Below are 15,007 nucleotides of genomic sequence, written 5' to 3' on the forward strand. Positions count from 1 at the left end.
TTCATAGGATGTGTTCTGAGGCTCTGATCTACTAAGGCAGCACACACCTCTTTCAACCCTACTGGATTCTGAGATTATAGAATGCCAGAACATGCCTGATCAGCATTTTTGCGTTCAAATCGGGCTGTACAAGATTAGTAACAGACTCACCCATATATTCACATAAAATTCCTATTACAAATTAACCCATTTCAAGCAAGGACGTTGATCCTTTCATTAAATTAGTATATAAATGAGTATTATGTAAAAATACAAGGTGTTTATTACCAGTTCCGCACAGGACAATATCAGAAGTATTAGTAACAACTCTTTGGCATGGAATTTCTCAGAGATTTAGAATGTTTTTTGAAGAGTGACACAGGGTTAATATTTCAAACCTTAAGTAATTTTGTAGATAAGTGAAATAGCCAAAGCAATGATATATACTGCACAGAATGTGACTAGCATGGCTTTGCAGGCTAAGTAAAATGTTGCGATCTGAGCTAATATCCATTTGCTTATATTATGAATTAATATATTGCGTGTAGATAGAAAAGACTCTATTAATTTTAGTTATCTGATTGTCACTAACATAGGATGCAATTACAGGTATTTCTATCCCAGGTGAATGTGAGTGCTATTAACTCCAGTGGATGAATGCATCTGTTATGCAGGGAGAATTCAAATGAAGACATCTGAACCCAAGGGCTGTCGAATGGTCAGTACCAATATGAAACCATTTGTGAATCACAGGCAGGTTTCTGGGTTGGCAAGTAATGCAGCAAAAATGTCATTCCACTCAGGAACATGGGAGACCAAAGTCTAAAATACCAGAAACCACTTGTTATCAACATCATTCATTTCAAGAAGGTTTTTAATCACATCCAATCACTCTGGTATATCACAAGACAGTACTGCATCCCCTCACTAACATTTTCAAAGCCTTACACCACAGCTCCAGCATGGGTATTATAGACTCCTTCAACATCATCACAGGAATATGGCAAGGCTGCATACTCTCCCTATTCCTCTTTCTCTTGGCTATTGATTTCATCATGAGGAAGGTGATGGTGGATGCAGACTATGGCAACGCCACAGGTTGATGAAGCTGGATGTTGAAGACGATATCATTTTGCTGGTCCAAGAATTGGGTGTGCTCCAAGACTTGACCAGCAGCCTTGAGAGTAGCAATGCCAAGGTTATTTGTGCATCAGCTGCAAAAAGATCAAGACAATGGTGACGGGATGGCAACAAGGTCCTTCCGTCAAGATCGGGCAACAGGACATCAAGGGTCTTGACCACTTCCCCTAACTAGGAAGCAACATTGCCAGGGAGGGTGCTGTAAAGGTCAAGACTGTACAAGAATTGGCAAAACAGCATCGATCTTCTAGTACTCCGCATGGTTTCGGCATCCAACACTATCAATGCAACCATGAAGCTGTGATTCTACAGGTGGGATTTTATGGCCTCATTTGTCCCGAAACCATTAAAACCGAGGTCAATGGACCTTTCCATGGTCTGCCCCTCAGCCACTCCGATTCCCGTGGCCGGCGGGCCGGTAAAGTTCTGGCCTACATGTCCATGGTAGAACCAATTGCAATCTATGCCAGTGAAACATGGAAGAGAACGGCAAAGGTGTCACGTAAGGTGAACATCTTACACCAACACTGCTGTTGTAAGATTCTGGGCATCATATGAAGAGACAAGTTAAAGTTTATTTATTAGCGTCACAAGTAGGCTTACAATAACACTACAATGAAGTTACTGTGAAAATCCCCTAGTCACCACACTCCGGCACCTGTTCGGGTACACTGAGGGAGAATTTAGCATGGCCAATGCATCTAACCAGCACATCTTTCGGACTGTGGGAGGAAACCGGGGCACCCAGAGGAAACCCACACCGACAGGGAGAGAATGGCGATCACAAGGTGGCAAAGGAAGAAGGGTTCAACCAAAGAAGACCTGGCAAAGTGCATTTAAGGAGGACCATCAAAAGTGGGACACCATATAGAACATAGAACATAGAATATTACAGCGCAGTACAGGCCCTTTGGCCCTCGATGTTGCGCCGACCAGTGAAACCAATCTAAAGCCCATCTAACCTACATTATTCCAATATCATCCATATGTTTATCCAATGACCATTCAAATGCTCTTAATGTTGGCAAGTCCATTACTGCTGCAGGCAGGGCATTCCACGCCCTTACTACTCTCTGACTGAAGAACCTACCTCTGACATCTGTCCTATATCTATCACCCCTCAATTTAAAGCTATGTCCCCTCGTGCTAGCTATCACCATCCGAGGAAAAAGGCTCTCACTATCCACCTTATCTAATCCTCTGACTATCTTGTATGCCTCTATTAAGTCACCTCTTAACCTTCTTCTCTCTAACGAAAACAACCTCAAGTCCCTCAGCCTTTCCTCATAAGACCTTCCCACCATACCAGGCAACATCCTGGTAAATCTCCTCTGCACCCTTTCCAACGCTTCCACATTCTTCCTATAATGCAGCCACCAGAACTGTATGCAATACTCCAAGTGCGGCCGCACCAGAGTTTTGTACAGCTGCAACATGACCTCATGGCTCCGAAACTCAATCCCTCTACCAATAAAAACTAACACTCCGTTCGCCTTCTTAACAACCCTATCAACCTGGGTGCCAACTTTCAGGGATCTATGCACATGGACACCGAGATCTCTCGGTTCATTCACACTACCAAGTATCTTACCATTAACCCAGTACTCTGTAATCCTGTTACTCCTTCCAAAGTGAATCACCTCACACTTTTCCGCATTGAACTCCATTTGCCACCTCTCAGACGAGCTCTGCAGCTTACCTATGTCCCTCTGTAACCTGTAACAACCTTCCGCACTGTCCACAACTCCACCGACTTTAGTGTCATCCACAAATTTACTAACCCATCCTTCTACGCCCTCATCCAAGTCATTTATAAAAATGACAAACAGCAGTGGCCCCAAAACAGATCCTTGCAGTACACCACTAGTAACTGAACTCCAGGATGAACATTTCCCATCAACCACCACCCTCTGTCGTCTTACAGCTAGCCAATTCCTGATCCAAACCGCTAAATCACCCTCAATCCCTTGCGTCCGCATTTCCTGCAATAGCTTACCGTGCGGAACCTTATCAAACGCTTTACTGAAATCCATATACACCACATCAACTGCTTTACCCTTATCCACCTCTTTCGTCACCTTCTCAAAGAACTCAATAAGGTTTGTGAGGCACGACCTACCCTTCACAAAACCGTGTTGACTACCCCTCATCAAATTATTCCTTTCTAGATGATTATAAATCCTATCTCTTATAATCCCTTCCAAAACTTTGCCCACAACAGAAGAAAGGCTCACTGGTCTATAATGGACTGGAGTGAAAGAGATTATGATGGACTAAGGTCGGTGGTGTGGTTTTGCTGCCCAGTATTCCGCATAGCGGAACTAAGTCTAACTCACATGGATGATAAACCAGCTGCATATTTCCATTATTTAACTTTCTTATGTAACACATTTCAGCATGCTGTCTAGTGAATAAAGTGTTTGCTAAAGTACTTTAATCACCTGGCATATTAAATTCATTATTGTTATTAATTCCTGTCCAGCTGGTCATCTTTAGAACTATTTATTTAAAAATCGCCACTGCCCTCCAAGAGTATAATTGAACAAACGGTTCTTACATTCACTGGAAAAGCAGCCTACACACATTCCTGACCAACTAATTAAATAAAAAGCTTGGCTTGGTGCCAAACTGTAGATGGCATGTTTCTGGTGGCAAAAAATGCATTTTATTGTTGCTAAAAATATTCCCCTACCTATGCCGTTCCATAGTGCTGATCAGACATGGTCCAATTATATCCTAGCTCTGAACTGCTTTATAATCTGGAACCACCACAGATTCTACTCATTATTGGTACAGAACATTGCTTTAACGATAACTTTCTTATGAAAAAAAACTGCTTGTTGCTGGGGCCACAAAATTACACCTGGATGTTGTGAATGGGAAACATTAGATCATTTAGAATGAATTTGCAGTAATAAGCTCTGAACAAGAGTCACACAGACTCAAAACATTAACTCTGTTTTTCTCTCCACAGGTGCTGCCAGACCTGCTGAGATTTTCCAGCATTTTCCTGTTTTAGTGAATAAGCTAATTTATGCAGTTAAAAAATATTATAGCATAATTTTGGGACCTTACTTTTCCCCGAGACCCAGTCGCTGTCACCAACTATAACTTAAGTTTGCTGATACACAAACATTCAGCTTTATTTTACAGTGCACAGTGGGGACTACAAAATATTTTAAAGATTGTACTGGAAAATCCTTCTGCATCCGTAATCACTAGGTGTGAAACTATTGTTCTCTGTTGATAAACTACCATACCTGTTATAGTACCTTGCTTAAATTTTGTTTTGATGACTTTAATTGCATTGTAGCTAATGTGTACTCAATGCAGATCAGAAGTTTTCTAGAGCTGTCTGTGCCAGCTCTACATATATCCTTTACATTAGTATTTTTGTATCTAGATATTATACAGCAGAGCACAATAAAAACTGTTGTATCAGACCACAGCTTAATCTCTCAGCTCTCAAAGTCAGTTGATCAGTTGACCTTTTGTTAGCTATGTTATACAAATCTCAGGATTTGATGTTAACCATTCCTGCCTGCTGGGAAGTCAATGAAGATGGAAAATTAATTGGGGTGTTAAACAAGGAGTTCTTGCCACTGCCACCTGACAGGAGCAGTTAAAATCTGATGCATAAATAGTAGATGAATTATCAGCAGTTAAGGAGAAGCCAGATAAATACATGGAGGAGACATAGAAGATTATGTTGATAGGGTTCGATAAAGATATGCTGAAAGCACAAACATAGTGTGAACCAGCTGAGCAAGATGCCTTGTTTCTGTGCTGTAAATTCTAAACAGAATTTCGGATTGGAGGCAGGTTGCTAGCGGTGTGCCGCAGGGATCAGTGCTTGGTCCTCTGCTCTTTGTGATTTTTATTTATGACTTAGAGGAGGGGGCTGAAGGGTGGATCAGTAAATTTGCTGATGACACCAAGATTGGTGGAGTAGTGGATGAGGTGGAGGGCTGTTGTAGGCTGCAAAGAGACATAGATAGGATGCAAAGCTGGGCTGAAAAATGGCAAATGGAGTTTAACCCTGAGAAATGTGAGGTGATTCATTTTGGTAGGAGAAATTTAAATGTGGATTACAGGGTCAAAGGTAGGGTTCTGAAGACTGTGGAGGAACAGAGAGATCTTGGGGTCCATATCCACAGATCTCTAAAGGTTGCCAGTCAAGTGGATAGAGCTGTGAAGAAGGCCTATAGTGTGTTAGCTTTTATTAACAGGGGGTTGGAGTTTAAGAGCCGTGGGGTTATGCTGCAACTGTACAGGACCTTGGTGAGACCACATTTGGAATATTGTGTGCAGTTCTGGTCACCTCACTATAGGAAGGATGTGGAAGCGCTGGAAGGAGTGCAGAGGAGATTTACCAGGATGCTGCCTGGTTTGGAGGGTAGGTCATATGAGGAAAGGTTGAGGGAGCTAGGGCTGTTCTCTCTGGAGCGGAGGAGGCTGAGGGGAGACTTAATAGAGGTTTATAAAATGATGAAGGGGATAGATAGAGTGAACGTTCAAAGACTATTTCCTCGGGTGGATGGAGCTATTACAAGGGGGCATAACTATAGGGTTCGTGGTGGGAGATACAGGACGGATATCAGAGGTAGGTTCTTTACGCAGAGAGTGGTTGGGGTGTGGAATGGACTGCCTGCAGTGATAGTGGAGTCAGACACTTTAGAAACATTTAAGCGGTTATTGGATAGGCACATGGAGCACACCAGGATGATAGGGAGTGGGATAGCTTGATCTTGGTTTCAGATAAAGCTCGGCACAACATCGTGGGCCGAAGGGCCTGTTCTGTGCTGTACTGTTCTATGTTCTATAGAATAGCCAAATGTACAATTTTATCCTTATTGTAACTTAATGCAAAACAAGTTATACCACGGAGTGGTGGAAAATGTATTTCTTCCCCTCCTCTTCTCAAGTTACTGTCTAATGTTGGCGTATCATTCCATGGGCATTGTGGTATATGGTCCAAGTAGCCTAAATAATGAATGTTTGCAGCCTGCATGACCGTGAGGGGTATCAGATGGAAACTAGATCTTATCCTCACCTCACAGCCATGGATGTGCAATTGCTGCAGGATTAATTGGACATTGATCAGGTGTTGAAACCGAGGATGATTTCTTCCAAATTAGAACTGATGGATATTGTGGCTAATTGGTTCATCTCCGTTACTGTCCCTAGCTGTGATGAGCAAATTTGGCAAAGGCTGTGACATTAAACTCATTGTGTGGAGATCAGCTCCACACTGAGTTGTGCATTTAATCACTGAGCCACCTGGTGAGTTCCAGCACCAGCTCTTATCTGGCACATTGAGGGAAAGGTAGAAGCCAAAAGAGAGAGAGAGAAAAAAAATCATGATTCCAGGAATTTTCAAAAAGTTGCTTGTCTCCGATAATGTAGATCTGAGACACTATTGATCAGCTAATGGGGAACAGCACCACCTTCAAGTTCCCCTCCAAGCCTCACACCATCCTGACTTGGATTGATATCACTGTTCCTCCACTGTCACTGGGTCAAAGTCCTGGAACTCCCTCCCTAACAGCACTGTGTGTGTGCCTCCAACACATGGACTGCAGTGGTTCAACAAGGCAGGTCACCACCACCTTCTCAAAGGCAATTGGGAAAGATAATAAATGCTGACCTTCAGTGATGCTCACATGTTTTGAATGGAGAAAAAGAATTGCACACAAAGGGATGGGGAAACAGGGTAACAAAGGACAACAAAGCTAAGAGGGAGAAATATAATTTGATACTGTTGTTCTCTCTAAATAAAAAGCCAAACATGCCTTTTCCAGCTATTAATGGATATCCTGTGAGTGGGTATGTTTGTAAAAGGAGGTTGAGCTAAATAAAAGCCACTGGATAACCACAAATAGTATACTCATTACTGTAATGTTGCCATTTAAAAACATCCACGATATACTTCCCAAAATATCTTTCCGGTACTTGTGGATGTACTAAAAGAGAGTCGGCATTCGACGATTTGAGTTCAAAATGATACAATTCACTCAGATTTTAAAACAATTAAATCATAAGAACTGTATTTATAAATATCAACCACAGTGGTTCAGACCAACACAGGACATATACAGTCTCGTCATGTCAAAGTGGCAGGTTGATAGCTTCTGATCAACATTAATCAGAATCATGTCAGCTTTTTAGAATGACATATCTCACTTGTACCATTAGAAGGTTGTAAGAAAGTGTCTTGATATCAAAATAATTCCATGATGTCTTTTCCTGCTAAAATACTCCTCATTACATTCTTACTTATATATTTTCTGAGATAGTTTATGCAGCTTTCTGATTAGTAACTCCTGTTCTGATTATCTGATCACAGAAGCATGCTGGTAAAGAAAAATAAAATTCCACTTACATATATGTTGGAGAGGCTGAAGCTGTCCTGGAAGCCTTGAGAACAGAAACCAAGAACCTTCTGTCACTGGGGCTATTACAGAGTTTCCATTTCAATGGCATGGTGAGTTAGATAAGGCAGCAAACAATGCTATGCATTTTTATTTACAGCAGAATCTGTCCTTTCACTCCCTCAGATTACGTCCTTCTCCCCTCTAGGTAACTTAATTCTGGAGGCATATTCTAAAAATAGCAGGACATGATCTAGTTAACGCCATCAGCTTCTAAACCTGGCAGATTGGGGAACATAAGCTTGCTATAGTCAGAAGCTTTTCTCACTGGCTCCCTCTCTCTTCCTTATTCTGGCTTTTTGACAAACTGTTTACTGTGGATTCTATCTAAGTGGACATATGATAGTCGCTTCGATAAAATTGCAGGCAGTGCAGCATTTCCCTAACTTTCCCCTTTCCAGGCTTGTCAGGACAGAAAGGGGAGGGTTGAAGAATGTCAGCACTGCTAAGCAGCGTGCACATGAAATCCAGAGAATATTTGATAAGCCTATCAGAATTGACGGTTAAATAATCATGGGAAAGAAAACTTTGAAGCGTTTCCAGCAACATCCACTGTACTCATGCTTGCTAAATAGACACAGTTCCAACAGATTGGATAATTGGTACAAAACATTACTCACAAGTGAAAAGATTTAAGTTTATTTAATAGTGTCACAAGTAACATAACCCCATGCATTTACCCTAACTAGTCCCCCTGACGATAAGGGGCAATTTAGCATGGTCAATCCACCTAACCCGCACATCTTTGGGCTGCGGGAGGAAACCAGAGCACCCGGAGGAAACCCACACAGACACAGGGAGAATGTGCAAACTCCACACAGACGGTGACCCAAGCCGAGAATTGAACTAGGGTTCCCTGGCACTGTGAGGCAACAGTGCTAACCACTGTGCCACCGTGAAAATAACAATTTTTTTTTAAAAAATGTGACTTGCAAGGCGGTAATGAATCTGTATCCTTAAGTGGAAAAACAAAACGCAATTAAAACCTGTATTTCCTAGATGATAGATATTAAAACGCTGTTACATGCTGGGGCCAAGTCGTTCTTTAGAATGTCATATACATTGGAGGAAAAGAATCATGTTAAACGAAAAGGTTTAGAGTTTCTGGAAACTTTAGGGAAAATCTTTGACGTTCAATCTTGTTGTGCGGCTAAAAGAGTACTTGAGCTTATGAATGTCTGCCTGCTACTTTATACAGCACTGCACCAAAAATTTATATTCTAATTGAAAATTTGCGCACCCTCCAGCAGCCTGTGACCTCTGCTGTCATTGCTGGTTAGGACAAGCTCAGGAGGTTCTTGGATCATCTGTCCGACATTTTATAATGAGCATGGTGATAATTGACAACTTGGACACTGGTCCCATTGTTTTCCCCGGAGATTTCAGCATTTGTGAAACATCAACTTGGATGGCATGAGGCCGTGATTAGACTAACAAATCTGCATTACACAAAATATAATTAGGGGCAAAGAAATTGGATTTAATTAGTTGCAAAGACAGAAGCGATCCAGAAAATGCTTTGAGTGTCAACTTGATTCAATTAGAAGCACTCCCATTTTCGAGTCAGAAGGATAGGTTTTTAAGTTTCACTTTGGGACTGATGAAAGAAATCAAAACAAATGCTCATTTGGTACAGCATTATTGCAGCTCCATTTTTGAATGATACCAGTCGATCTGTTCTAAGAGTTCCAATTTTTGGACAAGAGCCGACTGTACCCCCATGTCTCCTGGTTGCTATTCTTCCTCAGCCAAAATCATCAAAAGCTAAGTGAAACAGGTCATGCACCAACTGTGGCGAGAAACAGAGTTAACTGAAACGGAGTCATTCAGGTTAATGATCCTTCATCAGATGTTCCAATGGAGGGTCGTCGACATGAAGTATTTATTGGCTGGAATTCGCCGGCTGTTCAGGCCAGTGGGATTCTCTGGTTCCACTGCAGTAAGCGGAGATTTGGCTGAGCGCCAAATTCTCTGTCCTTGCTTACAGCAGCGGCGGGGTGTGGATGGCCGGAAAATTCCAGGCATTAACTCTGTTTCTCTCCACAGATGCTTCCTGACCTGCTGAGTATATTGCGGCATTTGCTGTTTTTATTTCCAATTTCTAGCATCTTCAGTATTTTACTTCTGAAAAAAATAAACAAGCCTTTCATTAAATGGTGGTTGGAGTTTGATGTGTTCTGGCTGTTAGGTTTGTCTCAACAACAACAGTGAATGCATTTCAAAGTGTGTGAAATAATCTGGGATATTTCTTATTGACATCTTAAAGCACCATTTAAATTCAAGTTCTTTCTTAATATGGCAATGCCTTTCCCTCCTCTTCCCCACAAACAGATATTTATCCGAAGGGGCAGCCAGAATTGGTTTACATTCACAATACTGATCTGAAACAAGTTTCTTTTTGGAGCCATTGATAAGTAGAGATTTTGTTTTTGAGTTCAAACGTGGAAAGTCTGAAATAAAAATGGAAAAATAACAATCTGCAAGACAACTAAAGGTTATATTGTGGTTCTGACCCTTTATGAGAACTGTACCTCTATATATCACCTGTCATAGCAATCCAAAAGTGTTTCATTGTGTGAAGCACTTTCAGACTTCACAACCTGACACGATGGCATAAAAAAGCAAACAACATGAAAGGCTACAGTCGCGACATTAACCTTTCGTTCTCTATATCCTGCGGTGCATTTCAAGCATTTTTTTGTATTTATTTCAGTTTATATTGTATTTATGTTTTGAATTGAAAGGATCGAGAAGCTCAGCACAGTAGCTGTTGCGATGTCTTCCGTTTTAAACAGCCCATGGGTTTCAGTCCCAGAGCTGAGTGCTACTCAGACATGTCTTCCTTGGAGAAGCCTTTGTCCAAGATGATTTCATCCTCTTGACTGGGACACAGCTTCACAGCCTGTGGCACTGTCGAGAAGCTGAGAGGGGGAGGGGAAGAATAGATACAATAAGAAGTCAGCAGAGATTCAATTGTGGACCAAGATATTCTGTAAGATTTCTGCTTTGGTTCATTGGATTAGACAGACCCTGACCATTCAATATATCTCTAATACAATTAAGGATGTGCGCTAATTGCATAGCCACCTACTGAGGTGGCATTAGTTACAGATTTACCGTGATCAAAATTTCATGGTTGCCAGCTAAAGGAAGTTCTGCCAGAGTAAAATAGCTCCTTTACATCAAATATCCACCATTTGGATTTAAGGTAACCGTCATGGATGAGACTGAGGACAAAAATTACACATCTCAGGATCCAATTGTCACCTGTGGTGCGGCACAGTGGTTAACACTACTGCCTCACAGCGCCAGGGACCTGGGTTCAATTCCCAGCTTGAGGCACTGTCTGTGTAGAGTTTGCACGTTCTTCCCGTGTCTGCTCTGGTTTCCTCCCACAAACCAAAAATGCACTGGTTAGGTGGATTGGCCATGCTAAATTCTCCCTCAGTGTACCCGAACAGGCACCAGAGTGTGGCGACTAGGGGATTTTCACAATAACTCCATTGCAGTATTAATATAGGCCTACTTGTGACACTAATAAATGAATTTACTTACTTTTTACTTATGGTTAGATCAGGAAACAACCCGATTATGAGTTTAAAGTATTATCACTTCTGTTTCCAGAGCAGTTTATCGATTAAAGTTCAACAATTGTCGCCACTCATTTTACCAAAATTAAAGGCTGTAGTTGCAATTTTTTAAATAAAATAAAGAAAGGAGGAAGCGGAAATCTCGCTGTCAAGCATCAGATTCCTGTGCAGATCAAGATATTATGAAATGGAAATTTCCAGGGAAACGTAGTCATTCGTCAAAGATGGTAAACGTTTTAATTTGTTTGCAGAAAGAATGATATAATGACACCAACTACATTTACGCGCTTCTCTGTCCTCTTTTCCCACTGAATAAAATCCTGGAAAAAGGGCAGTGCTCATTAAAGATACGTGTATGCTTTGATATAATAAAGATGAATCTGGGCAGCTTCGAATGTGCACATTTGATATCAAACCTACTCGGTGTGGATCACTGATGTCTCACACAAGGGCAAGATTTCTTTTGTTTTCAGTTGCAGTGAAAATATAAGCTTCACTATAAATGTCCAGTTTACCACAAGTAATATACAGGGAGATCTTCACCATAAAATCTTAACTGTAAAAACTATGGCAATTCCTCAGAATAAACGTCAATTAGGATTATGGACGATTTAAAGGTTTTATCAACATTGGCTCACCCCCACAACCCTCTCCTCTGTACCAATTGTGACAATAATTGTTGGCAGTTCTGGATGCTGCACTAATGCAGCACCTGCTGGCATCAGTGATGCACTATGAGTCCAGTGTACTTCTGCCATTTATTATTTGGTCACTAAGTATAGCTGTCAGAACAAGTTTGATCACATTTCCTTTTTCTCAGGGTCAGTGTCACAGTTTTCTTCGAGATTCTCAACGGTCACGGCCGATTTATAATCTTGGACTGACATGTTAGAAAATGCATTGCTGCACGCCACAGCGTTACAGAGAAATCAAACACGATCGTTTCTGCTTACCAACACATCACTTTGAGTCACGCTCCAAGCCAAAGTAAAATTAAGTGTAAAATTGCTGAATTTGTACAAGCTGCATTTCACATTTGGTGGCACAGACCAATAAATAAATATACATCGCGTAGAAAGCACAAACTCTCTGGAGGCCATTACAGGTCTCCCAGTTTAGTTACTCGACCAGGGATTAGGATGTACCATTTCTATAAAAAGCCCATCAAGTTTTGTGATTGGGCCTCATTTAATTTGGAGTGGCGAGCTGTCAGGGCTAATCTCGCCACTCGGGAAGGCAGACTATCTCCCTAAAGCCTGCACTCATGTGGAAGGGGTTCTTGCTGGTGATGTGTGTAGAAAGCATGTTGCTGGAGTAACTGGCAACAGGGCACAGCAATTTTCAGATATCAAGTTTATTTATTATTTATTAGTTACAAGTAGGCTTACATTAACACTGCAATGAAGTTGCTGTGAAAATCCCCTAGTCGCCACATTCCGGCGCCTTGTCGGGTACACTGAAGGAGAATTTAGCATGGCCAATGCACCTAACCAGCACATAAGTTCATAAGTTCATAAGATATAGGAGCAGAATTAGGCCATTTGGCCCATCGAGTCCACTCCGCCATTTGATCATGCCTGATATGCTCCTCATCCCCATTTTCCCACCTTCCCTCCATAACCTTTCAACCCATTACCAATTAAAAATCTGTCTAACTCCTCCTTAAATTTACTCACTGTCCCAGCATCCACCGCACTTTGGGGTAACGAATTCCACAGATTCACAACCCTTTGGGAGAAGTAGTTTCTCCTCAACTCTGTTTTAAATTTGCTGCCCCTGATCCTAAGACTATGGCCTCTTATCCTAGAATGCCCCCATCCGCTCCACATTTATTTTATCCATATGTTTTATCATAGAAATCATAGAAACCCTACAGTACAGAAAGAGGGGCCATTCGGCCCATCGAGTCTGCACCGACAACAATCCCACCCAGGCCCTACCCTACATCCCTACACATTTACCCATTAATCCTTCTAACCTACGCATCTCAGGACTCTAAGGGCAATTTTTTTTTTTAGCATGGCCAATCAACCTAATCCACACATCTTTGGACTGTGGGAGGAAACCGGAGCACCCGGAGGAAACCCACGCAGATACGAGGAGAATGTGCAAACTCCACGCAGACAGTGACCCAAGCCAGGAATCGAACCCAGGTCGCTGGAGCTGTGAAGCAGCAGTGCTATCCACTGTGCTACCGTGCCGCCCTCTTGTATACCTCAATTTGATCTCCCCTCATTCTTCTAAATTCCAGAGAGTATAGGCCTAAACTGTTCAATCTCTCTTCATACGACAAACCGATCACCTCTGGAATCAATCTAAGTGAACTTTCTCTGAACTGCCTCCAATGTCAACATCTGTCCTCAAATACGGGGACCAAAACTGTGCACAATACTCCAGGTGCAGCCTCACCAATGCCTTGTATAGTTGCAGCAATACTTCCTTATCTTTATATTCTATTCCTTTAGTTATAAAAGCCACCATTCCATTCACTTTCTTTATTATCTGCTGCACCTGCATGTTAGTTTTCTGTGACTCATGAATGAGGACCCCAGATCCCTCTGCTCTGGAGCACCCCGAAGTCTCTCCCCATTTAGATAATAAGTCGCGTTGCCATTTTTGCGACCAAAATGCATGACCTCATGCTTATCCACGTTAAACTCCATCTGCCACATTTTGGCCCACTCTCCTAACCTATCTATATCCATTTGTAAGGTTCTTATTTCCTCATTACAACTTAATGTCCCGCCTATTTTTGTGTCATCTGCAAATTTGGCTATACAGCCTTTCAGACTGTGGGAGGAAACCAGAGAACCTGGAGGAAACCCACACAGACACGGGGAGAACAAACAGCCAGTGACCCAAGCTGGGAATCGAACCCAGGTCCCTGGCGCTGTGAGGCAGCTGTGCTAACCACTGTGCCACCGTGCCATTGTGCTTGTTTTCAACAACGAGGGGTGTTTTGAGCATGAGGGTGTTGGTGCATAATTACATTGCTGGCCACCAGAGTTGTTTTAGTAAAGACTGATGGAGCAATCGTACTCTTCCCAGTCACTCAAAAATAATAAACATTTACCATCCAGGCTGTGGTTCGGCCAGATTGTCAGCGGAAATTGCACAGAGTGTGCTTGATACTCTTTTCACTCAGTTGCAAAATAACATTTATTGGATTCTCATGTGAATATTTAAAAAAGGCCTATCGCCTAATTCAGGCAGGTGCTCTTAAGTTTATTTATTTATTAGTGTCACAAGTAGGTTTACGTTTACACTGCAATGAAGTTACTGTGAAAATCCCCTAGTCGCCACACTCCAGCACTCGGGTGCACTGAGGGAGAATTTAGCATGGCCAACACATCTAATCAGCATGTCTTTCGGACTGTGGGAGGAAACCAGAGCACTCAGAGGAAACGCATGTAGATTGAGAGAGAACATGCAGACATGCAGACTCCTCACAGACAGTGACCCAAGCTGGGAATCGAACCCAGGACCCTGGTGCTGTGAGGTAGCAGTGCTAACAATTGTGCCACCATGCTGATTACCCAGAGGCAGAACTTTTAAGTCTGAGAAGGTAGGTTTGACCACACTGTGGTAAAGTCATTCTACATCTTGGTTTCAGCTCGGTCAAAGTCTCAAAGTCTCCAAATGTGAGGAAAACATTTATACCAACAAAAAAAAACCTGCAGAGAAACCAGGATGGAGGGCAAGAGTTATGAGATTTTTCAGAAATTTCAGAATTTCATACAATGGGTGACAAAGTTTGCTGGTTCCCAGAATAAACATGCCACAGGCATTTATAATGGTAAAAGTTCACTCAAACAAGTTACAAAAAGCTGACAACAGGAGGTCAACTGGTGCAGACTGAAAGTGCAT

At 42.0% G+C, this 15,007-nt stretch overlaps 1 protein-coding gene across 2 annotated transcripts in view; it reads right to left on the reverse strand.

Annotated features, from left to right (window-relative positions):
• The window catches only part of LOC144506497 (kelch-like protein 13), a 66,349-nt gene that overhangs the window by 21,316 nt on the left and 30,026 nt on the right, over positions 1 to 15,007 (reverse strand). The window contains exon 1 of one of the 2 annotated variants that reach the window (XM_078232691.1): positions 7,502 to 7,711. The exons of the other annotated variant lie outside the window; for it this stretch is intronic. Within the exon in view, the coding sequence (XP_078088817.1) occupies positions 7,502 to 7,602 (101 nt within the window). The 5' untranslated portion in view covers positions 7,603 to 7,711. Of the gene's footprint in view, positions 1 to 7,501; positions 7,712 to 15,007 lie in introns of those variants that run through there. 2 annotated transcript variants of the gene reach the window in all.

The sequence above is a fragment of the Mustelus asterias genome, chromosome 17 (genome assembly GCF_964213995.1).
Source record: "Mustelus asterias chromosome 17, sMusAst1.hap1.1, whole genome shotgun sequence".
NCBI classification, from domain to species: Eukaryota; Metazoa; Chordata; class Chondrichthyes; order Carcharhiniformes; family Triakidae; genus Mustelus; species Mustelus asterias.